The sequence below is a fragment of the Felis catus genome (assembly GCF_018350175.1).
Source record: "Felis catus isolate Fca126 chromosome D2 unlocalized genomic scaffold, F.catus_Fca126_mat1.0 chrD2_random_Un_scaffold_51, whole genome shotgun sequence".
Lineage (NCBI taxonomy): Eukaryota > Metazoa > Chordata > Mammalia > Carnivora > Felidae > Felis > Felis catus.
This window is the reverse complement of record NW_025408510.1, coordinates 17,230-41,141: the sequence shown is the minus strand read 5'-3', so window position 1 is coordinate 41,141 and position 23,912 is coordinate 17,230. Positions and strand designations below refer to the sequence as shown.

The 23,912-nt window shown below is 48.4% G+C and overlaps 2 protein-coding genes and 1 long non-coding RNA gene across 16 annotated transcripts in view; all 3 read right to left on the bottom strand.

The window, feature by feature from the left end:
- The window catches only part of LOC109497146 (liprin-alpha-1-like), a 43,420-nt gene extending 34,798 nt beyond the window's left edge, over positions 1 to 8,622 (bottom strand). For 13 of the 14 annotated variants that reach the window (XR_006593497.1, XR_006593500.1, XR_006593501.1 and 10 more), the window contains exons 1-4: positions 8,369 to 8,619; positions 2,486 to 2,587; positions 2,104 to 2,214; positions 1,323 to 1,460 (exon numbers count right to left, since the gene is read on the bottom strand). Coding sequence is in view for 2 of the 14 variants with exons in the window: in XM_045051553.1 (XP_044907488.1) it covers positions 1,323 to 1,460; positions 2,104 to 2,214; positions 2,486 to 2,587; positions 8,369 to 8,536 (519 nt within the window). In the remaining 12 variants the exon portion in view is untranslated. Of the gene's footprint in view, positions 1 to 1,322; positions 1,461 to 2,103; positions 2,215 to 2,485; positions 2,588 to 8,368 lie in introns of all 14 variants that reach the window. The other variant, XM_045051552.1, reaches the window with a different exon arrangement.
- The window catches only part of LOC123383605 (liprin-alpha-1-like), a 180,937-nt gene extending 158,497 nt beyond the window's left edge, over positions 1 to 22,440 (bottom strand). The window contains exons 1-2 of the mRNA XM_045051554.1: positions 22,366 to 22,440; positions 22,085 to 22,153 (exon numbers count right to left, since the gene is read on the bottom strand). The gene's annotated coding sequence lies outside the window, so the exon portion shown is untranslated. The remainder of the gene's footprint in view (positions 1 to 22,084; positions 22,154 to 22,365) is intronic.
- On the bottom strand, positions 16,127 to 21,824 carry LOC123383609. Its single transcript, XR_006593513.1, has 3 exons — positions 21,588 to 21,824; positions 20,639 to 20,731; positions 16,127 to 19,836 (listed from the first exon to the last, which is right to left on the bottom strand). It is a non-coding gene; the product is annotated as an uncharacterized LOC123383609 (long non-coding RNA).
- Positions 22,441 to 23,912: the final 1,472 nt, after the last annotated feature.

The following is a 23,912-nucleotide window of genomic DNA, read 5'->3' as shown; positions in this document are numbered from 1 at the left end:
GAGGCTGCTCGGGATTCTGACCAGTTACCCAGGCTTATTCTTTCCCATGTGTTCAAAGACAAACGGATAATAAAGTCTCCCGGAAGTCACAACCTCGGTTGCCTCCGGACACCGTTCAGCTTTCCACAGAACAGCGACTTGCCTCTGGAGGCACACACCATGAGACAACCATCCTTTTTCCCGGGGAAAAGGTGGATGAAATCTCATCCAATTACCACAAAGTTGAAGCAGCAGTGTTAACAAATGGAAGCCAAACTCCACCTTTCATATAACTGGAAGTCATCTTCTGTAGCCTCACCCTGTAACAACATTGTATCCCATGGTGTCTGACACTGCAAATGGAACCAGAACGTCCTGCCCTGCGTTTCTTGTCCACCACCCGAAAGATTCCTCTTCCAGCCCTCCGTGTTTACTAAGCAATATGTCAGCAGTCTCAGGAGTGAAAGTGATGAGTCCTAAGAAATGATTTTCTAAATTCTCTGCATATTGAACTCTGCTACGGGGTCTCCCCCCACCTTTGCCAAACAACAACTTCACTGAATGGGTTATAGAATTTCTGCAAATACTTTTGTTTTAAATTCTGACACGATCTCACCCACACTAAGGTACTAAACAGACTGCTCGTGCACTTACACCCTCGAGGGTCTGACAGGGTCTTCCCGAGGTGGCATTGCCGGGCTGGGGGTGGGGTGTGCGGGGACTGTCCGCAAAGGGCAGCTCACAGTGACAGGAGGAGGCACAGAGAAACCATCCTACCCTTACTAGTTTCTGTGACAATGATCAGATTCCCATCGACGACCACACGTGCAGAAGCGGCTGCACTCCTCCATGACCTTACACCAGGACCAGCGGGCTGCCCCTCGTTCACTCTGACCGCCACGACCAGGAGCACGGAACCCCTGGGAGGAGGGCAGGGCGGCAGAGGCGGCCGTGACGGCCCTTCGGCAGAGCCGCCCTTGCACGGTCGTGCCCCCGGAAGCGACCTGGCAGCACCACGCTGGTTCCTACGTGCCGAGTGTGTTCCCAAAACGGACCGAGAGCACGGCATGGGCCAAGCTCAGGTGGCCCACACTCCACACCCGAGGCCACTCCGCCGCCTGCCGGCCAGGCCTCGGCAGGGGAGAGCCCAGGGAGGACAGATTCCACCACGCAGACGGGGAGGCAGCCGCCCGGGCCCCGGAGTCACGTCCCATTCTGCTGCTACTTCTACCAAACTCCAAACGTTCAAAACCCGTGGGAGACGAAGGACACGCTGGGCAAGACCAAACCAAACACCCCACGTTTGGCTCGACGACGGCGTGGCCATTTCAACTGACACTCACTTCACGGACATCTCTTTGTAATATGGTGTTCATTGCTTTACAAAGGATGAGGTCTTTCCTTGAGATGTCCAGGTCTTCTTCCAGCTTGGCCACGAGAGTGCACAGGGTAGCCAGGAGCTCTTTCATCTGGCTCTGCACCTTTGAAAGCCAGAAAGAGAAGCAACATGTGAGGGCCCCCACGGCTAGTCTTCCTATGTTGTTTTAAAAACAATGGATAAAAAGGAAACCCCCTCCAATCAAATCCTGGGATGATGTCTGCAGCTGAACTCTGCGTGTGGCCCCTAATTCTTCTTCTACGAAACTACACCCCTCCAGTGCCACACGTAGCTGCTCTCTCACCTGGAAACAAAGGGATTGAGTTTGTACGCAGAGGTGTTTCATTAGTCCTTACTATACAGTGACCCTAAGATCCCTTGTGCCTCAAATAACATGACAGAATGGTGGTAAGGTTTTTCACGGATGCTCGTGTTGACAAACTTGCTTGTTAACCGCTTTCAATTTTACATTGGAGACAAATATTCCCTGAATTAAATTACATTATGCAAGTTGTACTAGCCAATCGATACACACAACATTTCAAGCAACCACGGCTTTTTCACCAAACAGACCCGTCTTCTTACAAGAATTCAAGGAGCTTAAAAGGAAACTCCAGTCACACAAACACGCAATGTATGCCTGATAACACACAGCATGTGCACAAGTCGAGAACCGCCGTGGTTAGGCACATCGTTTCATCCTCCGTTTTGTCCTTCTCCAAGATGGAGTTCAGGACCTTGAGTACCTCCGCCTCACTGGACTCGCCGGCCTGAGTCTTCGCCTGTCGCCTCACCACTGTTTTCCGAAGAGATCTCTCGTGCCTGGAGACGAGGAACTCCAAATGTTCCAGCAGCAGCTGGCGGGAGAGGCAAAAGGAACACCGTGTTTCAAGAACACCTTCCATTCCGGGCCTCAAGTTCACCAAATGCAAAACCAAGTCTGAATCCCTTCAATTCAGTTCCCAGGTAGGGAGCCACCCCCTCGAATGTGTTAAAATGGCCTTACTTCTCCTCAGAGATCAAACGAGGTCTGAGAACAATGGGTCCCAGCCAACTCCACGGGGACATGTGGACAAGGGGAGTGAATGGTGTCCTGTGTTTAAAGACACTGGCAGTGCGCCTACTGACCTTGGTGTTGTTTCTCTCCGCCTTCAGGTTGGCGATCTCCTCCTCTCTCTGCACGAGTAGCTCCCTGCAGGTGTGGAGCTCTGCAGCGAGAGCTGCACACTCCTGGGGTCGGAGAGGGGACAAAAGTGGAGAGACACAGGGGGTCTTTACCAGAGCACACCAGGCCTCCGTGGCCCTCCAGAGTCCCAGCACCCACCACCCTCAAGTAGCATCACACACACCAGTCCCCTCCTCACCACCCACAGGAGTTCCGGGGATTCTCGGAGGGACTGACACTCAAAGGGACAGACATTTTCAGGTGCATGGCAGGTCTAGGACTCAGGAACTCTGCTGACTCGGGAGCAGCAGGCCGAGAAGCCTCCTGCCCATCCCCAGCCTTTGGCCTCGTCTGGCAAGCAGGCTTGTGGAGCGGCAGTGGGGAAAGGCTGACGGTACTCAAAAGCTGCTGTCTTAGCCTGAACCCCTGGCTCAATCAGACTCAACCATACCCAATGGACTTTTCAAAAATGATGGTAGGACTCTTGACGAAAGGGCGAGTTTACGACTTCTTTCCTTAGTCAAGTAGGAAATATTATGGATGAAGGGTTTCTGAGGAGAGTGATGCCAGGGCCCACCACCCCGCGTGGGGCTTCTCTCCCGCCAATACTGGGCGCCCGCCCAGGACATGGCGTACAGGTGGGCTCCAAGGAGGTGGACGCACACTCTCCAGTCAGTCGAGCGCAGAGCCCGGTGCAGGGCTCAATCCCTGAACCATGACATCATGACCTGAGCTGAAACCAAGAGTCAGACGCTTAACGCCCTGAGACACCCAGGCGCCCCAGAGCTTTTGTCTCTGTAGGACAAACGAGGGGATAAAGGTTCACTTAACAACTGACATTCCAAATAAAGAGAGTTGTTGATTTCAGCAATTCTAGACAATCCAAGTACAAACTGGTGACATACTTCAAGTTCCTTCATAAATTAACCCTTTCCAAATCAACAGAATGTTACCACAGAACTGACCACGTTCCTTGCAATCTGACTTGACAAGGTGAACCCACAGACGCCTACCTGATCCTTGAGGTAGGACTGTGCAGGCCCATTTCTATGTGGGGATTTTTGTTCCAATAAATACATTGGAAACTTTTCTGGAGATGTGTGACTTTTGGAAAGACTGGCAGATGAGCTGAGCAGCTACGCAGTATCAAAAATAGTAAGTAAAAGGGAGGCCACGAATGCATGAAATATATGCAGATACTAGGCTATTAGAGCATTTCCTATCCGAAAACATACACAAACCTACTCTAACAAGATAAAACGTATCATTTTGCACACAGAAACTGACCGTACCTACATGGTGCAATTTGCAGTAAAGGGAAAGGCAAACAAATGTGGAGACGCAGGATTAAGTCCTAACCGCATAACACGAGCTGTAGCAGACCTTATCCTCTGGGGGAAGGGTGCACCACCTCCTGTTGCTATTGAGGTCACCTCAAGTGTTGCACGAATCCACGAATCTGCTACTCAGCTCTTGGTAAGCACTTCCTTTCTCCAGTAAATCAAGCACCACAGGAGAAGTGATTTCTCAGGGTTCCTGCGTCATTTTCCCCGTGATAAGGGCAATACCATGAACCTTAATTACAGCCCAGGACCCGTTTGAAGTGTCCCCAGGGATGCTGGACGTGCTCCCGCCATGCAGAGAAGACTCATGGTATGACAAGAAAAGGCTGAATGGCCTGACATGTACTGAGGTCCACAGCTGCAGCTGCCAGCCGGCCAGCGTGAGGACCATGGAGGCACAAAGAAAGGGAAATTCTCGAAGCTCTTGCTGCGGCTACCCCAGCACACGCAAAAACCTGGTGCTATTTGTGAGACATCTTTGTGTCTCGTGTGGAAGATGTGGCATCTCTGTGGATGTAGGACTGCTGTGAGACGGGCACACCTGCAGACTCAACTCAAACTGCAAGACAAGTGAAGACCTGACATCACGACGTAAGGCAGAAGGAAGGGAAGGATCGAAAACTGGCACATTTCAATGCAGGCACAGGACAGCTTGGTGGTTTTAGAAAGGGGTTTGGCTTTGAAATGGTCCAGACGATAGGAGAAGCAGCCTCCACCACCAAGAAGAAGGACACAGTTTCCCAGACGCCCCAGAGAAGATTGCAGAGAAGCAGGAACTACCATCCACCGCATGTCAACCACTCCAACACAAAAAGTGAACACCCAAGAAAATCAGGTGAGGAGACCATGGCTGCCTGCACAGGTTTTTCGTGCAGAAGGAGGTGCCCTGTCGGGGGGAAAATGCCACAAACGACATTTATTCACGAGAAAGACAAGTGAGCGCCAAGATGTTGGGTAGGAAGGGGTGAAGCAGCTACCGACTGAGCGGATACGGGCGGGGGTGTGAGCAGGGCGGCTGGCCCTGTGTAGGAAGCTCGCCCCAGGGTCCTGAAGGCAACAAGTCCCAGTGGCCAGTGGTCTGCTGCACAACCAGAGCCCTTGCCCTGGACCAGTTCCATCCCGGCTCTGTCCCTCAACTCAGGAAGTACGCTGAAAGCAAGGGACTGTCCTCCAAAGTTCTTCTGACATTGGACAATGTCCTGGCCACCCAGAACCCCACGGGTCACCACCAAACGTGTCTTGGCGGCTCACTCGCTCCGGAGCGCAGCGGGTCTAAGTCAGCCTGCGGACCAGGGGCCACGAGGACCTGTGAGGCTCATGACACAGGCACGTTACAAGAAGGACAGTCAAAGCTACCAAAGAGAACCGCCACAGAGGGAACATTATGAAAGTCAGGAAGATGCCAAGGGACGTTACAAAAAACTCTGGGAAAACCATCAAGCCGAACACAATCAAGAAATCCCTGCTAGAGATGACTGTCCATATGACGTGCGTGATTTCCAGGACCTATGACACAGCCAATCAGGAAACTCATGAATGAGACTGTGCCTATGGCAAAAAGAAAAAAAAGAAAAAGAAAAAGAAAAAGAAAAAGAAAAAGAAAAAGAAAAAGAAAAAGAAAAAGAAAAAGAGTCGGGGGATGCAGGGATTCAAAATGCGTATCCTACAGAAGGTCACGAGCACAGAGAAAAGCCCACAGGAGGTCACGGAAGAAGACACCACAGAGAGGAGATCTGGCGAAGCAGACGGAGGGCGAGGAAGGCGGCATGGAAGTGGCATCGCTGGAAAGCACGCTGCCACCAGGAGTGATCCGGCAGAGTCTCGGCTCCTTTCCCACATGGACCCTTCCGTGACAAGGGCGCTGGGACTAAAGCCAGCCAGCCGTCTACGGAAACATTGGCCAGGAACAGAAAGGCCCTTCTGGAAAGCTGCACAGACAGTGCCCGCCTCCACCCCCATACCGCCAGGCCCCAAGGCCCAAGACTGCCCCATCTAGCGGGTCCCCCCCACCCCGTGCAGGTCTGCCTATCAGCACGTTTGTGAGGACCCACCGCCACGTTCCAGACAGCAAATCCTCACCAAGGTGCTCAGTGAACCACTTCGCCAGCCACCCACACGTCTGTGCGTGAAAATCGAGGGAGCATGCAGCCAGGCCACCCGGGACGCATGTGTGTCACCAACTCCTAAGCATTCATCAGGAGGAACATCGTGTGCGAGACTTGTGTGCACTTGGACAGCCTATCCTCACATGGGCATAAGGGGATAAGATCTGACATAAAACGAATAACGTGTTGTTCCATAACCTGGCTTTCAAAAAATGACATTTCCTTCTGGCAGGCCTCTCTGTCCCCGCCCAGAGAAAATGCCTCTCAGCCTACTATCACAGGCCGTTTTTGTAATGTAACAATGTGTCCAGACTGTATTAGGAATATGGCTGTAAAACCGCAGGCTAGAAAAGCTTTGTAACCATGCATTCACCCGTGTCTCTCCTAGGCCATGACGAAGCAATCGTACTGATTACACCAGGCCATCACGAAGCATTCACCCTTCATTGGTAACGCATGAATTGTGACATCCGTAAATACACAGGAATCTTTCCAATGCCTCCCATTTCTGATGCATAGTGCTAACGATACACGTAACAACAGCGTAGTGTGTCACCTGAGCCAGCACTGATGTGGGTTCTGATAGACAATTCCTTCTAGAAACAAACGGAGAAGAAACTTAGGGATCCATGCAGCGTAGACCTGTGCACCTATTTCCCTGTGACGTAAAACTGTTTCTCTAGCTTACTTGACTCGAAGAATATAGTATATAACACATACAAGATACAGGTGCTAATGCACTGTTTGTGTTTCTACTCAGGTTACTGGACAACAGGAGAGTTTGAACAGTTAAGTGTTCTGGGGACCAAACGTTATACATGGATTTTCAATTGTGGGCAGGGTGGAACCCCGAACACCAAGTTGTTCTACGGTCAGCTCTACTCATCCTTGGGGAAGAACGGAGCAAGCACGACCTTTGTGAACAACAGAAAAGAGTAAAATAGAAATAGATTTTCTGTTTTAATTTTTTAGCGTCATTCTTTATTTCTTAGAGACGGAGAGCAGCAGGGGACGGGCAGAGTAAGAGGCAGACAAGGAATTGAAAGCAGACTCCAGGCTCTGGGCTGTCAGCTCACAGCCCGTCTCGGGGGTTCCCTGGCCAAGAAAAAGTTCATGACGGGGCCAAAGTCAGCCGCTTAACTGACTGAGCAACCTAGGAGCAGAAAAGGAGAAGTTTTGACGGTCCTTGTACACAAGGCATACGTGTTTCCCCAAAGGAGTTAGTGACCAAGTTGCTCAGCAACACCCAGCACTAAGGGCCAGCAGGCAGGACAAAGATTCAGAAAGAAAGGCCGTCTTCTCAGAGAGCGAGGCGTATTGTACACGGATGGGGCAGGAAGCCAGCATCTCTGCACAGCAGGAGGCTCCCCCCGCCCCACAGCCAAGCTGCTGGGAGGTGAGTGGGGCCGGCGCAGGGAAGACCGCAGGACTCGGCCCCTCCCCGAGTCCACCCGAGTGATGACAGGGTACAGATCTCCAGAGACCTCACAGATGGCCTCTGAGACAGGCAAGCTCCACGCCACAGGACCCACGGACCAGCAGGGAGAGGGAAGAGCAGGAAAGAGGCAAAGCCATCTCCCTGGCTTCTGACCACCGGACCAGGGAGCAAGCTGCTCTGTTCCCAGGAGGAGGCACAGGTGGGGGGAGGAGGGTGGTGGCCCGTGTGGAACTCAAAGAGCCCACAGTCCGCCCAGATGGAGCTTCACTACGAGGTGCTTGGAAAGGCATCCGGGAGACAGAGCGGGGTGCATGAAGGAGAACTCAGGGCAGCCGAACCTCCCAAGGAAAACCGCCTCCCCGAGGCTGACCCACGCCGACCCATGGGACAAAACGGCCATCCTGCAGCCGCACCGTGCACACGTTCCTCCTATTCCACCGAACCACACACTCCCATGCCCTTCTATTGCTCTCCGTAAAACCACATACGTCTCTGGGCGAGGTAACTGCGGCACATAGTGTTCAGCACCTAGTACAGTGCCTGCCACGCACTCCAGAACAGGTGAATACTTTAGTGTACGCCTTGTACCCACACACGTACAATTACACACGCTGCTTTTAAACATTACGTAGTTCTGTAAAGGATATAAAGACGCACACTGTCCTGTGCTTTATGTGATGGGTGATGTGAAGGGCTTGTACCTGTTGCCTAAAGCACGAATCTTAGCGCTCAACCCACACATTAGAAGGAACCACTCTACCCAATGACGTCTACACTGCATCCATTCTTGTCTCCTCCCCCAACCCACTATCCACACAGAACCAGCACCAGCTTTTAAAAAATTCAACAACATCATGCCGGTCCTTCCCCCTGAGGACACAACGACCCCAGGCCCTTATCTGAAAACCCAACTCCTTACGGGGTAGGTTCTGTCCCAACACCAGCTGCCTGGTGCCTCACCTGGCTCCGCTTCCGCTTCCATCGCTCACAACAAAGCCAAGCTCCTCCTTGACCCCGGCCTTTGGCCTCGGAGTCAGACTGCTGGGAGAGTGCTCGGTCAGCCTCAGCTCCCGAGCGACCTCTCCGGAAAAGGCCTTTCCGGAACCACAGTGCGCAAGTAAGCGACATTTCCTCCTAACCCCTTCACTCGTCCAGATACACTCTTCTCAGATGTGCCTCCACCACCGTCTCCGAGGAGCACAGCAGCCAGAGCCTGGCGACCACAATGGTGCAGCGTCACAAAAGGGCTCAACAAGGGTGGGTGGTTGTGTCTCTGCAGATGATTCGGGTGCACCAACACAGAAGCCCTTTTTGTGGGGGCTACACTGTACACATACAGACATCATAAGGACTCTAAACCCGTACCTTTCTATAATAACACTGAATGCAAATGGACCAAATGCACCAACCAAAAGACACAGGGTATCAGAATGGATAAAAAAACAAGACCCATCTATTTGCTGTCTACAAGAGACTCATTTTAGCCCTGAGGACACCTTTAGATTGAGAGTGAGGGGATGGAGAACTATTTATCATGCTACTGGAAGCCAAAAGAAAGCTGGAGTAGCCATACTTATATCAGACAAACTAGACTTTCAATCAAAGGCTGTAACAAGAGATGACGAAGGGCATTTGATAATAATTACAGGGCCTATCCATCAGGAAGAGCTAACAATTATAAATGTCTATGCGCCGAATACAGGAGCCCCCAAGTATAGAAAACAATTCCTCATAAACATGAGCAACCTTATTGATAAGAATGTGGTCATTGCACGGGACTTTAACACTCCACTTACAGAAATGGATAGATCATCTAGACACACGGTCAATAAAGAAACAAGGGCCCTGAAGGATAAATTGGATCAGATGGACTGGACACATATATTTAGAACTCTGCATCCCAAAGCAACAGAATATACTTTCTTCTCGAGTGCACATGGAGCATTCTCCAAGATAGGTCATATACTGGGTCACAAAACAGCCCTTCATGAGTATACAAGAATTGAAATTGTACCATGCATACTTTCAGACCACAAGGCTATGGAGCTTGAAATGAACCACAGGAAAATGTCTGGAAAACCTCCCAAAGCATGGAGGTTAAGGAACACCCTACTAAAGAATGAGTGGGTCAACCAGGCAATTAGAGAAGAAATTTAAAGATACATGGAAACAAACGAAAATGAAAATACAACAATCCAAACACTTTGGGATGCAGCGAAGGCAGTCCTGAGAGGACAATACATTGCAATCCAGGCCTATCTCCAGAAACAAGAGAAATCCCAACTACAAAATCTAACAGCACACCTGAAGGAAATAGAAGCAGAACAGCAAAGGCAGCCTAAACCCAGCAGAAGAGGAGAAATAAGAAAGATCAGAGCAGAAATAAACAATATAGAATCTAAAAAAAACTGTAGAGCAGATCAACGAAACCAAGAGTTGGTTTTTTGAAGAGATACACAAAATTGACAAACCTCTAGCCAGGCTTCTCAAAAAGAAAAGGGAGATGACCCAAATAGGTAAAATCATGAATGAAAATGGAATTATTACAACCAATCCCTCAGAGATACAAACAATTCTCAGGGAATACTATGAAAAATTATATGCCAACAAATTGGACAACCTGGAAGAAATGGACAAATTCCTAAACACGCACACTCTTCCAAAACTCAATCAGGAGGAAAGAGAAAGCTTGAACAGACCCATCGCCAGCGAAGAAATTGAATCGGTTATCAAAAATCTCCCAACAAATAAGAGTCCAGGACCAGATGGCTTCCCAGGGGAGTTCTACCAGACGTTTAAAGCAGAGATAATACCTATCCTTCTCAAGCTATTCCAAGAAATAGAAAGGGAAGGAAAACTTCCAGACTCATTCTATGAAGCCAGTATTACTTTGATTCCTAAGCCAGACAGAGACCCAGTAAAAAAAGAGAACTTACAGGCCAATATCCCTGATGAATATAGATGCAAAAATTCTCAATAAGATACTAGCAAGTCGAATTCAACAGCATATAAAAAGAATAACCCACCATGATCAAGTGGGATTCATTCCTGGGATGCAGGGCTGGTTCCACATTCGCAAATCAATCACCGTGATACATCACAGTAAGAAAAGAAAAGATAAGAACCATATGAGCCTGTCAATCGATGCAGAAAAGGCCTTTGACAAAATTCAGCACCCTTTCTTAATAAAAACGCTTGAGAAAGTCGGGATAGAGGGAACATACTTAAAGATCATAAAAGCCATTGATGAAAAGCCCACAGCTAACATCATCCTCAATGGGGAAAACCTGAGAGCTTTTTCCCTGAGATCAGGAATGCGACGGGGATGCCCACTCTCACCGCTGTTGTGTAACATAGTGTTGGAAGTTCTAGCATCAGCAAGCAGACAACAAAAGGAAATCAAAGGCATCCAAATTGGCAAAGATGAAGGCAAGCTTTCCCTTTTTGCAGACGACAGGATACTATACATGGAAAATCTGATAGACTCCCCCAAAAGTCTGCTAGGACTGATACATGAATTCAGCAAAGTTGCAGGATACAAAACCAATGTACAGAAATCAGTTGCATTCTTATATACACTAACAATGAAGCAACAGAAAGACACATAAAGAAACTGATCCCATTCCCAATTGCATCAAGAAGCATAAAATACCGAGGAATAACTCTAACCAAAGATGTAAAAGATCTGTATGCTGAAAACTGTAGAAAGCTTATGAAGGTAATTGAAGAAGATATGAAGAAATGGAAAGACATTCCGTGCTCATGGATTGAAAGAATAAATACTGTCAAAATGTCAATACTACCCAAAGCTATCTACACATTCAATGCAATCCCAATCAAAATTGCACCAGCATTCTTCTCGAAACTAGAACAAGCAATCCTAAAATTCATATGGAACCACAAAAGGCCCCGAATGGCCAAAGGAATTTTGAAGAAGAAGACCAAAGCAGGAGGCATCACAATCCCAGACTTTAGCCTCTACTCCAAAGCTGTCATCATGAAGACAGCATGGTATTGGCACAAAAACAGACACATAGACCAATGGAATAGAATAGAAACCCCAGAACTAGACCCACAAACGTATGGCCAACTCATCTTTGACAAAGCAGGGAAGAACATCCAATGGAAAAAAGACAGTCTCTTTAACAAATGGTGCTGGGAGAACTGGACAGCAACATGCAGAAGGTTGAAACTAGACCACTTTCTCACACCATTCACAAAAATAAGCTCAAAATGGAGAAAGGACCTGAATGTGAGACAGGAAACCATCAAAACCCTAGAGGAGAAAGCAGGAAAAGACCTCTCTGACCTCAGCCGTAGCCATCTCTTACTCGACACATCCCCAAAGGCAAGGGAATTAAAAGCAAAAATGAATTACTGGGACCTTATGAAGATAAAAAGCTTCTGCACAGCAAAGGAAACAACCAACAAAACTAAAAGGCAAACAACGGAATGGGAAAAGATATTTGCAAATGACATATCGGACAAAGGCCTAGTATCCAAAATCTAGAAAGCGCTCACCAGCTCCACACCCAAAACACAAATAACCCAGTGAACAAATGGGCAGAAAACATGAATAGACACTTCTCTAAAGAAGACATCCGGATGGCCAACAGGCACATGTAAAGATGCTCAACGTCGCTCCTCATCAGGGAAATACAAATCAAAACCACACTCAGATATCACCCCAGGCCAGTCAGAGTGGCCAAAATGAACAAATCAAGAGACTATAGATGCTGGAGAGGATGTGGAGAAACGGGAACTCTCTTGCACTGTTGGTGGGAATGCAAATTGGTGCAGCCACTCTGGAAAACAGTGTGGAGGCTCCTCAGAAAATTAAAAATACACCTACCCTAGGACCCAGCAATAGCACTGCTAGGAATTTACCCAAGGGATACAGGAGTATTGATGCATAGGGGCACTTGTACCCCAATGTTTATAGCAGCACTCTCAACAATAGCCAAATGATGGAAAGAGCCTAAATGTCCATCAACTGATGAATGGACAAAGAAATTGTGGCTTATATACACAATGGAGTACTACGTGGCAATGAGAAAGAATGAAATATGGCCCTTTGTAGCAACATGGATGGAACTGGAGAGTGTGATGCTAAGTGAAATAAGCCATACAGAGAAAGACAGATACCATATGGTTTCACTCTTAGGTGGATCCTGAGAAACTTAACAGAAACCCATGGGGGACAGGAAGAAAAAAAAAAAAAAAAAAAAGGAGGTTAGAGTGGGAGAGAGCCAAAGCATAAGAGACTCTTAAAAACTGAGAACGAACGGGGTTGATGGGGGGTGGGAGGGAGGGGAGGAAGGGTGATGGGTATTGAGGAGGGCACCCTTTGGGATGAGCACTGGGTGTTGTATGGAAACCAATTTGACAATAAATGTCATATGTTGAAAAAAAATAAATAAACATAAAAAATTCAACAACATCATGCCGGTCCTTCCCCCTGAGGACACAACGACCCCAGGCCCTTATCCGAAAACCCAACTCCTTACGGGGTAGGTTCTGTCCCAACACCAGCTGCCTGGTGCCTCACCTGGCTCCGCTTCCGCTTCCATCGCTCACAACAAAGCCAAGCTCCTCCTTGACCCCGGCCTTTGGCCTCGGAGTCAGACTGCTGGGAGAGTGCTCGGTCAGCCTCAGCTCCCGAACGACCTCTCCGGAAAAGGCCTTTCCAGAACCACAGTGCGCAAGTAAGCGACATTTCCTCCTAACCCCTTCACTCGTCCAGGTACACTCTTCTCAGATGTGCCTCCACCACCGTCTCCGAGGAGCACAGCAGCCAGAGCCTGGCGACCACAATGGTGCAGCGTCACAAAAGGGCTCAACAAGGGTGGGTGGTTGTGTCTCTGCAGATGATTCGGGTGCACCAACACAGAAGCCCTTTTTGTGGGGGCTACCCTGTACGCTTGAGGTGCATCCCGCCCCCAGCCTGCTTCAGATTCTGGGTCTCCCTCTGTCTGCCCCTCCCCTGGCCACTCTCTCTGTCTCTCTAAATAGTAAATAAACATTATGAAAATTAGAAAACAAACAACACTGATCAAACACTCCCAGAATAACTGTCACTTAAGCAATCCACTTCATCTAGTTGCCCTGCCATAGCCAGCCCGTCACCACAAAGCCTTCCCTGGGCAGGCACCTGACAGGGGAGGAGGGCGGCCATGGTAGTCGGGGATAGAGAGCTGGGAGGCTGACACCATCACCACCCCATGGACGCTGGCTGAGCGTGGGCAAACTGGATGGTCATTTTAGAAGAACGACGGGTACTAGGCAAGGACTACTGGGTTTCGTTTTCTCCTGTAACAAATGCTGATGACCAAAATGTTTGCTATGACTTCTCAGTCTTCCCTGGCTTGCTCTTATACATGTGAGTAGCCTGTTAATCAACACATCATGAACTAGGAAAGATGAGTTCAATTTGAAGCATGTTTGAAGGCATCAAGGAGACCCCGAGGCAGTCACAACTGGAAGGACTGAGATCCCAACAAAAGGGAAGCCCGCTGAGCCAACTCTAATGTTCAGAGTCCTCTCTCTCCCTCAAGACATGTGAGGATTCTGAATTTCCTCAGGGATTGGAGGCAAGATACCAACGAGCTGCAAAGGAAACCTAACAGAAAGGCAAGCAGAAAGTCGCAGCTAACCGAGCTCTGGACAGCACAGGGAGGCACAGAAAATGAGCCCGGCACTCGGCAAGCACTGCCTGAGAAGCTGACCCTTCCATCATCTCATTGTGCTGTGGAGAAAATAACTGGGCTTTGGGACCTAGCATCAAGGACGGGTCTTCGGAAATACTCCAGGCCTCCAAATGGGGACCCTGGAGGTCTACACGGGGGTGGGGGACAGCGTGAGCCCAGCTCACACTGCACCTTACAAAGACTGAGCCCCAGTCTCAACTCACTCACGCCTGAGTGGGCCCAATAACCGCCGCACTCGGGGTGTGTGGGATGAAATGCTGAAGGAATACAAGCACGCGAAGAGCCTCTATGCTTCTCCATACAGTCCAGCACAAAAATAAAAACAAAGAAGAAATGAAAAGACAAGATAAGACAAGACAAAAAAAAGACAGAAAAGAAAAGAAAAGAAAAAAGAAGACAAAAGAAAAGAAAAGAAAAGAAAAGAAAAGAAAAGAAAAGAAAAGAAAAAAAAATGAAAAGGAAACGAAAGGAAAGGCAAGGCAAGGCAAGGCAAGGCAAGGCAAGGCAAAGCAAGGCAAGGAAATGAAAGGAAAGGAAAGGAAAGGAAGGGAAAGGCAAGGCAAGGCAAGGCAAGGAAATGAAAGGAATGCCTGGGTGGCTCAGTCGGGGAAGCATCCCACTTTGGTTCATGTCATGATCTGACGCTGCATGGTTTGAGTCCCGTGTCGGGCTCTGTGGTGACAGTGAAGAGCCTGGAGCCTGCTTTGGATTCTGTGTCTCCCACTTTGTCTCCCCCTCCCCTGCTCAAGTTTTGTCTCTACCTCTCTCTCTCTCTCAAAAGTAAATAATATTAACAAAAAAATTCTTTTAATAAGAAAAGGAAAGAAACAAACAAGCAAACAAAGAAGGAGAGGCACCTGGATAGCTCAGTCTACTCGTTTAAGTGACCAACACTTGGTTTCGGCTCACGTTTGTGAGTTTGAGCCCTGTGTTGGGCTCTCTACTGACAGAAAAGAGCCTCTCCTCAACAGTGTCTCTCTCTCCCCCGTCCTCTACCCTCACCCCTGCTCTCACTTTCTTTCTCCCTCAAAATAAATAGATAAACATAAAAAAAAAGATTTACATCATATCGACCCAAAGAATAAAGAAAAGAAACAGACCAAGAGGAGACACATAGACAGGAGTTACTGGAAGCAAAAGTCAACTGTCCAAAAACCATTCTTGACAAATGGGAAATTTTCAGAGACTCAAAACAGATTCTCAAACTGCAAATTATCAGAGCTAAAATTAAGATCTCCAGGTGCCTGATGGCTCAGTTGGTTAAGCATCTGACTTCAGCTCAGGTCATGATCTCGTGATTCGGGAGTTTGAGCCCCGCGTTGGGCTCTGTGCTGACAGTGCAGAGCCTAGAGCCTGCTTCGGCATCTATGTCTCTCTCTCTCTCTCTGTTCTTCCCTTGCTCCCACTCTGTCTAGCTCTCCAACATAATTAAAAGACTAAAAAATCTTGTTAATGGCATTAAGAACTCAGTCTGTGGGCTTCACATCAGACTAGACACAGGTGAATAGACTCAGTGAACTGAAAGATAGGTAGGTAAAAATATATCTAGACTGTACACACAGAAAACGTCCAGAAAATACAGAAGCCCAAAAGACACAGAAGATATGGTACAAAGGTCCAATAGGAACCCACAAAGTAGAGGAAACACAGAATGGGTAGTACCACATCACGACAAAGATAAGAATCAAAACTGATAAAAGAACCATGAGAGTGACTCCACAAAGAACACCTGAGGCAAAAAGATGTTAACAGTCATGAGAGGACAAAGATACCGCCTTCCATGGGACAACAACAACAACACTACCAGCTGACTCTTCAAGAAGAGCAAATGAAGCCAGATGATGGACTGGCATGTATGAAAGGTGAACTAAAATAGCCACCATCCGGGGCGCCTGGGTGGCGCAGTCGGTTAAGCGTCCGACTTCAGCCAGGTCACGATCTCGCGGTCCGGGAGTTCGAGCCCCGCATCAGGCTCTGGGCTGATGGCTCGGAGCCTGGAGCCTGTTTCCGATTCTGTGTCTCCCTCTCTCTCTGCCCCTCCCCCGTTCATGCTCTGTCTCTGTCTGTCCCAAAAATAAATAAAACGTTGAAAAAAAAAATTAAAAAAGAAAATAAATAAAATAGCCACCAACCTGGAAGTCTTTACCTAACAGAAACATTCTTCACTGTGAAGGCAAGGTAAAGATCTTTTTCAGGCAAAACAGAAGCAAAAACAAAAATAAAAACAGAAACAACAAACAAAAACAACAACACACACACACACACACAAACCATGGCTACACATCAACTACAGTCACCAACTAAAATCAATATTAAAGCAGCTTGTTGCAGAAAAGAAATGTAGTCTCTGAAAGAAATATGAAAAAACAAGGCTTGCAGAACAAGGTCACAACAGAAAGGGTAACTATGAGAACAAACCTTAATAAGCGTTAAGTGCACGAAACAATGACAACAACGCCAAAATCCATCTAAAACTTAAAAATATTAGCCAACAAAAGGTGAAGAGGAGTTCAGTGTGGTTCAAGTGTCAAAGAAAAGAGCAGGGGCGCCTGGGTAGCTCAGTCAGTTGAGTGTCCGACTTTGGCTCAGGTCACGATCTCACGGTTTGTGAGTTGGAGACCCGCGTCAGACTCTGTGCTGATGACTCAGAGCCTGGAGCCTGCTTCAGATTCTGTGTCTCCCTTTCTGCTCTGCCCCTCACCCGATTGTATTATGTCTCTCTCAAAAAACAAATAAATCTTAAAACAAAGAAAAGATAAAAGGAGAGAGCAGTGTCAGGGAAGCAGTACAAGTCCTGAATCGGGCAGGGGTCAGTTGAAAATGCACCTGCCTCTAGAAATAGATATATTCCAATTACCTAACAGATCAGTGTACAATTAAAAACTCCCTCCTACTTCTAAAGGAAGGCTAGAGACCAAAAGAACACAGAACAGCTGGGACAAAGAAGAAACTAATAATACGGTACGTGTAAACTAACCTATCAGTCATTACATGTGCACAAATGCTGCAAGCAAAAGGTTGACTCTCAAATTCATTAGAAGGAAACTAAGCATACGCTGGTCACAAAGGTACACCTTAAAACGTAAGATCACAGACAGGTGGAAGGAAAAGATCCCTAGGCGAACCCTACCGAACAGAAAACTGATGTGGCCACTGGGACCCTCCAAGAAAGTAACCTCTATAGCAAAAAGCTCTACTAGAGGAGACCAAGAGGAACATTTCGCAATGGAAGTTCCATCTACCAAGAGAACAAGACTTCTAAACTTGCATATACCTAATCATGCAATCTCAAAATACAGAAAAATTGACAAACATAGAAAAGGAAAAAGAGCCATATCCATAAGCATGATGGGAGACTTGACGATACATCTCTCAGTATCTGACAGAACTGACGACAACAGAAAACTCAAGGCAGTGGGACGGGGCTGTCCAATACGCGGTCACGTGCTCTATTGCAAGTACTTGAAACGCGGCTCCTCAAAGTGCGACGTGTGGAAAGTATAAAACGCACACCACATTTTAAAGACAACGTGATAAAAGAGAATGCAAAATCATTCATAATTTTTTCTCACGCCGGCTATACACTGAAATGATATTTTGGATATGCCTGTTAGTTATATTAGTAAACTCATTCTCGCCTATTCCTTACTTGGTTTCAAGTGGTTACTAAAATCTGAATTCTGTCATTAACAAACTTCATCTAACCTATAAATAGAGACTACTGCATTCCCCCAATACACATTATTTTCACGTGCCCGAGGAACAGTTCATGAAAAGGAATATATGCCAGGCCATTAGGAAAGTCAGCTCATCTCAAAGGACTGAAATACTGCAGGGCATATTTAGGGATTGCATTCGATTCACAGTTCAATTCCCCCAACAATTCATCACGCCCACAGTGATGGGATGAAGACAGGGAGACTTCCGGCGATGACCAGTCCTGGGCGACTGAGAGAGCACCGTCACCCCTGCCACCACAGGAGGACAGGGAGAAGCAGGCTGTTGATAAACCAGGAAGCTGACTCTCACCTGACCCTGAATCTGCAGATGCCTTGATCTTGAGAACTTCCCAGTCTCCTCAACTGTAGGAAAGAAGTTTCTGTTTCTTATTAGGCAGCCAGTCTATAGTATTTTGTTACAACCACCCCAAAACACTGAGACACATACCTTCACGGAATTAAGCTAGAAATCCTCGCAAAGAGAATGAGAAAATCCCCCGAAACATCAAGATGTGTTATGCTCCTAAACATTGTGATGAATTAAGAAAAAGATGCCACAATGAAAGTTAGGAAATAGTTTCACATAAAAGATAATAAACATTTGGCTTATGAAAACTTGTGAGATCAGTAAAGGTGTGCTTAAAGGGAGACTCATAGCTTTAGAATACATATATCATAGGATAGCTCAGTTGCTTGGTGACCAACTCTTGATTTTGGCCCAAGGTATGATCCCACAGCCACAAGATCGATCCCCAGCCTGGCTCCACACTGAGTGAGGAGCCTGCTCGAGATTCTCTCTCTCTCTCTCTCTCTCTCTCTCTCTCTCTCTCTCCCTCCGTCTGACCCTCTGCCCTGCTCATGCTCTCATTCTAAAATGAATCAACACACTAATAAGCAAATAAATACAATACACATACTGGAAAGGAACAAAGGCTAAAAATCAAATGAAGGATTTAGTTCAAGAACTACAAGATGGGACAGCAAACAATCACCAAGTAGATGGAAAACAAAAGGGCAGAAATCAGTGCTGCAGGAAACAAACAGTAAATGACGGAAATCAAAAAAGCCCAAGTTGGTTCTATGAAAAAGAAACAAAGCACAAAGTACCAATATCAAGAAGTTCTAAAGCAAGTATCACACCAGATGCTGCAGATAGGAGGGATATTAGAAACCAGTTGACACTTATTCCTTGGAAAGTTTGGGAGGTCAGAGCAAATTCCTAGAAAACAAAATGCGTCATCTAAATAGACACAAGAAGATATGGGAAATCAGCAAAATCCTATTTCCACTTAAGAAAGGAATCTGCAATGAAAACCCTGCTCACAAGGAAAACCCTACACCGGCTGTTGGCCTAGCACTTCTTCCCAAAAGAAAAGAACACACACAAAAACTCTTCCGGGAAAGCACACGGAGTGCTTCTTCCTATGTTGTTTCAGGAGGCCAGCACGACCTGTAACCCAAACCCCAGCAAGGACAGCACAAGAGGGTGCACGGGAACACCCACCTCTCTCTTGAATACACATGCAAGGATCCAAAGCACACTATTTACAAAAGGAATCCAGGAAAGAGAGAATGCATAGACATCAGGTTTGATTTATTCTAGAAGGGCAAAAGTTGTTTTAAGTTAAACCACAACATTGAGACAAATCACTTGTCCCCAAATTTGCACAAAACACATTTCAGAAAATTTAGTATTACTATTTCTTTGATGATTGTTAAAAAATCAGAGCAAACTAAAACTAGAGGAGAATTTTCATGTTTTGATCCAACTATCTACCAGTAATGCCACGGCAAGTGCCATATGTAGTGGTAAAATACTGAACTCTTTGGGGCACCTGAGTGGCTTCTAGTCGGTGAAGCGTCTGACTCTTGATTTCAGCTCAGGCCATGATCTCACGGTTCATGAGTTCAAGCCTCGCATCAGACTCTGTGCTGACAGTGCGGAGTCAGCTTGGGATCCACTCGCTTTCCCCCCTCTCACTCCCCTTCCCATGCATGCTCTCTAAATCAATAAAGAAAGAAAGAAACTTTAAAAAATATTAAGTATACAAAACATTATGAAACCCTTCTCTCTCGTATCTGGAAGGAGACAAGGACACCTACTCTCACCACTACCATTCAACACAGTACGGGAGGCCCTAGCCAATCCAAGGCAAGAAACATACAAATGGTTATACTATTGGATAGAAACAAAAGAAACTTACCACAAGGCAACACAGAGAATGTAAGGCAGACATACACAAGAATGTGAAAACCTCTGCCATTCACAGATGTATTCCACACACATAGAAAGAACTCATTCAAATCAACAAAAACCAAAACACACAACCTAATCACAAAGTGGCTTCCAAAAGGCAATTATTTCACAAAAGAAACACGTAAGTGGCCAAGACACACACAGGGGCGGGTCCCACGAATACACCGTACCTCCCAGCACCTGAGCCCCAGCAACCAGCTAACACACAGGAGAAGAGGCAATACCAGGCATCAGCCAGCCCTGAGCTCCCGCACGCTGTTGCTCATGGGGCACAGACACGTGCCACCACTCACGCCCTGCTCCTCCAAGGCAACCCAATACGATGCATGTGGATCTGCAGGCAGCCTCTGCACAAACCGGAGCACCCACAGGAGAAAGAATAAACCGTGCTGTGCTCACACACTGGGCCTTCGACAGCAGGGGAGGACCAGCACAGCCACGCAAGGAAAGCAGGTGCATTGCGCACACCCAGCGCTCAAGGGCTGGCTCAACATGAAGCGAAGAACAAGCCAAAGCCATCGCTGGTGAAAGTCAAGACCGTGGTTACCTTTGGGGGACGTTCGGTGGGAGTCAGTAGGAGGTAGGAAGCACGGTAAGGTTCCATTTCTTCATCCAGGTGGTGGTTCCAAGAATGTGTTCGCTGAGTGAAAGATATGGAAGATCAGCTGAAAGTAGTGGCCTAGGATGTTCCAAACGTCCACCGCGTGCCACACAACTAGGCCGCTCTGTGCGGGCAGCTAACCCCCAAGAGAAGCAAGGAAGCCCCACCCATCTGAGTGCGGAATCAGGAAAGAGCATCCAGATACCCGAGGAGCTACCGCCACACCCTCCTCGCCTCCAGCTGTTCATCTGGGGGAGTCCACATCACCTTCCTAAACATAATTGGCCACAAGACACTGAATGCAGAAGCAGCTGGAAGAATAAAGATCTTGCACTAAGCCAATGCCAATGCCAATGCCACGCTTCTACACAGTGTTGTTCTGAAAATGTACGTATTTTTTCCATGAAAGGTATGAGTACGTTAATCTGTACTAATTTCTTGTCTTTAAGTGAATTCATCACATCTGAGATGCTCAGATTTGGTTTGGTTTCCTTAATGTTTGTTTTTGAGAGAGAGACACAGGGCACGTGAAGGGGAGGGGCAGAGGGAGAGGGTCACAGAGAATCTGAGGCAAGTCCAGGCTGGCAGCTGGCAGCACAGAGCCCCACATGGGGCTCTAAACTATCAACTGTGAGATCACCACCTGAGCCAGAGTCGGACCCTTAACACAGAGAGCCACCCAGGCGCCCGCTTCAATTCTCGGTTTAACCTCACCACAGTAGAGATCAAGAGACACAACCCCCACACTCGAAGGCTCTCTGGGGCCCTCAATAATCCCCTGATGTCCAAGTGTCCCGACACCAACGAGTCTGAGAAACACTGTCCCAGGGAACAAAGGGCACTCTCGCCTACTTCCCGTCAACTTCCCAATTTCCATAGGGTTTCCCCAGTTCACCAGACTCTCTAGGGCCTGGCCCACAGGACGCAAGGGCCTAAGGCGGCCTTTGTTCGTGGCAGCCGCCTCGGGGGACAGAACGTGTGCAGCCTGTGCGGGGTCAGGGGTCGGACAAGGCGGGAAGGTCTCCGACAGCCTCTGGGAGGGCGGGCGGCACACTCCTTACACGACAGCCGCCGCGGCTGAGGCAGGCACCCGGAGAACCTCCCAGAAGCCACTACCTGCAGTGAGAAGGGCCCTTACCGCCTGCCGAGCCGTTAAGCCAGCACTGCCACGGGAGGCGCCCCCACACACACACCCCGCCGCCACAGAGCGGCCACCACGACTCACGGGAGCCTGCGGGCGTCCACACGGACAGGCCGGCCTTCCGCCCGAGGGTGGCCAAATGCTGTCCCCCAAGTGAGCAGAACCAGGGCGCCCCGAGCCACCCGGCCTCTCACGGCTGGCACTGTGGCCTCTGCCGGAGTCCGAGCGGCGCTGGGTCCACCAGAACTCACCTGCCTCGATCGGGACGGTCTTCGGAGAAACAGGGGCCCCAGGGCGACATCCTCGTAGGTGGAAGATTTCTAGCAAGGGAGAAGCCGGATGCTCAGAAGAGCACCGCCCTCGCCCTCCACAGCGCATGCGGGCTCCTACCGCCGGCAAGAGCCGCCGGCCTCCCGCCCACCTCTCCGCCTGGCAAATGCGCTGTGGCGCCAGCACCAACGGAACCTACTGCGTCAGGGAAGAAACACTACCCGGTGGGACGCTGCACCGGCAGAGACTCCTCAACACGCACCCGCCCGGACGCACTGGGGTACAACGTCAGAGGCCAACCCGATCTCAGCTGCGGACCTTGGGCGATGGACACACATCAGCACAGGTTTGGGGCTGTGACAAAGGCCTCGCCCTGATGGGGGGTTCGGATACCTGCTCAGGGGAGAGGCTGTGCCTCAGTAAGGGCAGGTATGTGTGTGAAATCTCTGGAGGATCCTCTCACGTTTGCTAAAACTGCTCTAGAAAAGTAGCCAAGAAGCCAAAACCACCCCCAAAAATATGCATGGGCGGACCTCCGTGCAATCATAACCCAAGTCTGTGCTCTTTCCAAGCCCCTCCCCCACCCCCCTCCTCGGCCACCGACAGGGGCTCGGGAGCCTGTAAGAGCCCCGATGACGCTGATGGGCCACGTTTGGGCCAGCTTCGGGACACCCTGGGCTACGTTGCAGCCTCGCTGCTCCTGATGGTCCATGTTTCCCAAAGCGCGAGACCCCCCACCCCTTGTCGCTTTTGGAGGACACACTGTGTCCCAGCAAAGCAGCAGTGCTGACTGCCCACCCACAGGCACACTCTGATCCGTGTGAGGTGGCCTCTCAGTGTGGTTTTGCTTTGTAGTCCCCTGATGAGGAGTGACTTTGAGCATCTTTTCTTTTTTCTTGTATTCAATATAATTTATTGTCAAATTGGTTTCCATTCAACACCCAGTGCTCATCCCCACAGGTGCCCTCCTCAATGGCCATCACCCACTTTCCCCTCTCCCCCACCCCCCATCAACCCTCAGTTTGTTCTCAGTAGTTAAGAGTCCCTTAGGGTATGCCTCCTTCCCTCTCTGCAACTCGTTTCCCCCTTTCCCCTCCCCTCTGGTCTCCTGTGAAGTTTCTCAGGATGCACATATGAATGAAAACATATGGTATCTGTCTTTCTCTGCCTGACTTATTTCACTTGGCAGAACACCCTGCAGTTCCTTCCACGTTGCCACAAATGGCCAGATTTCATCTTTTCTCATTGCCAAGTAGTATTCCATCGTATATAGAAACCTCATCTTCTTTATCCATTTGTCCATTGACGGGCATTTAGGCGCTTTCCGTCATGTGGCTATTGTTGAAAACGCTGCTATAAACATTGGGGTACGAGTCCCCTGTGCATCGGCACTCCTGAATCCCCTGAATTCTAGCAGTGCTATTGCTGCATCATAGGGTAGATCTATTTTTAATGTGGTGAGGAACCTCCACACTGTTTCCAGAGTGGCTACACCAGTTTTTCTTCCCACCAACAATGCAAGAGGGTTCCTGTTTCTCCCCATCCTCTTCAGCATCTATAGTGTCCTGATTTGTTCATTTCCGCCACTCCGACCGATGTGAAGTGGAATCTCAGTGTGGTTTTGATTTGTATTTCTCTGATGAGGAGTGACGCTGAGTATCTTGTCATATGTCTCTTGGTCATCTGGATGTCTTCTTTCGAGAAGTACCTATTCATGTCTTGTGCCCATTTCATCACCCGATTATTTGTTTTCAGCTGTGGCGTTTGGTGAGTTCTTTATAGGTGTTTGGATACTAGCCCTGTGTCTGA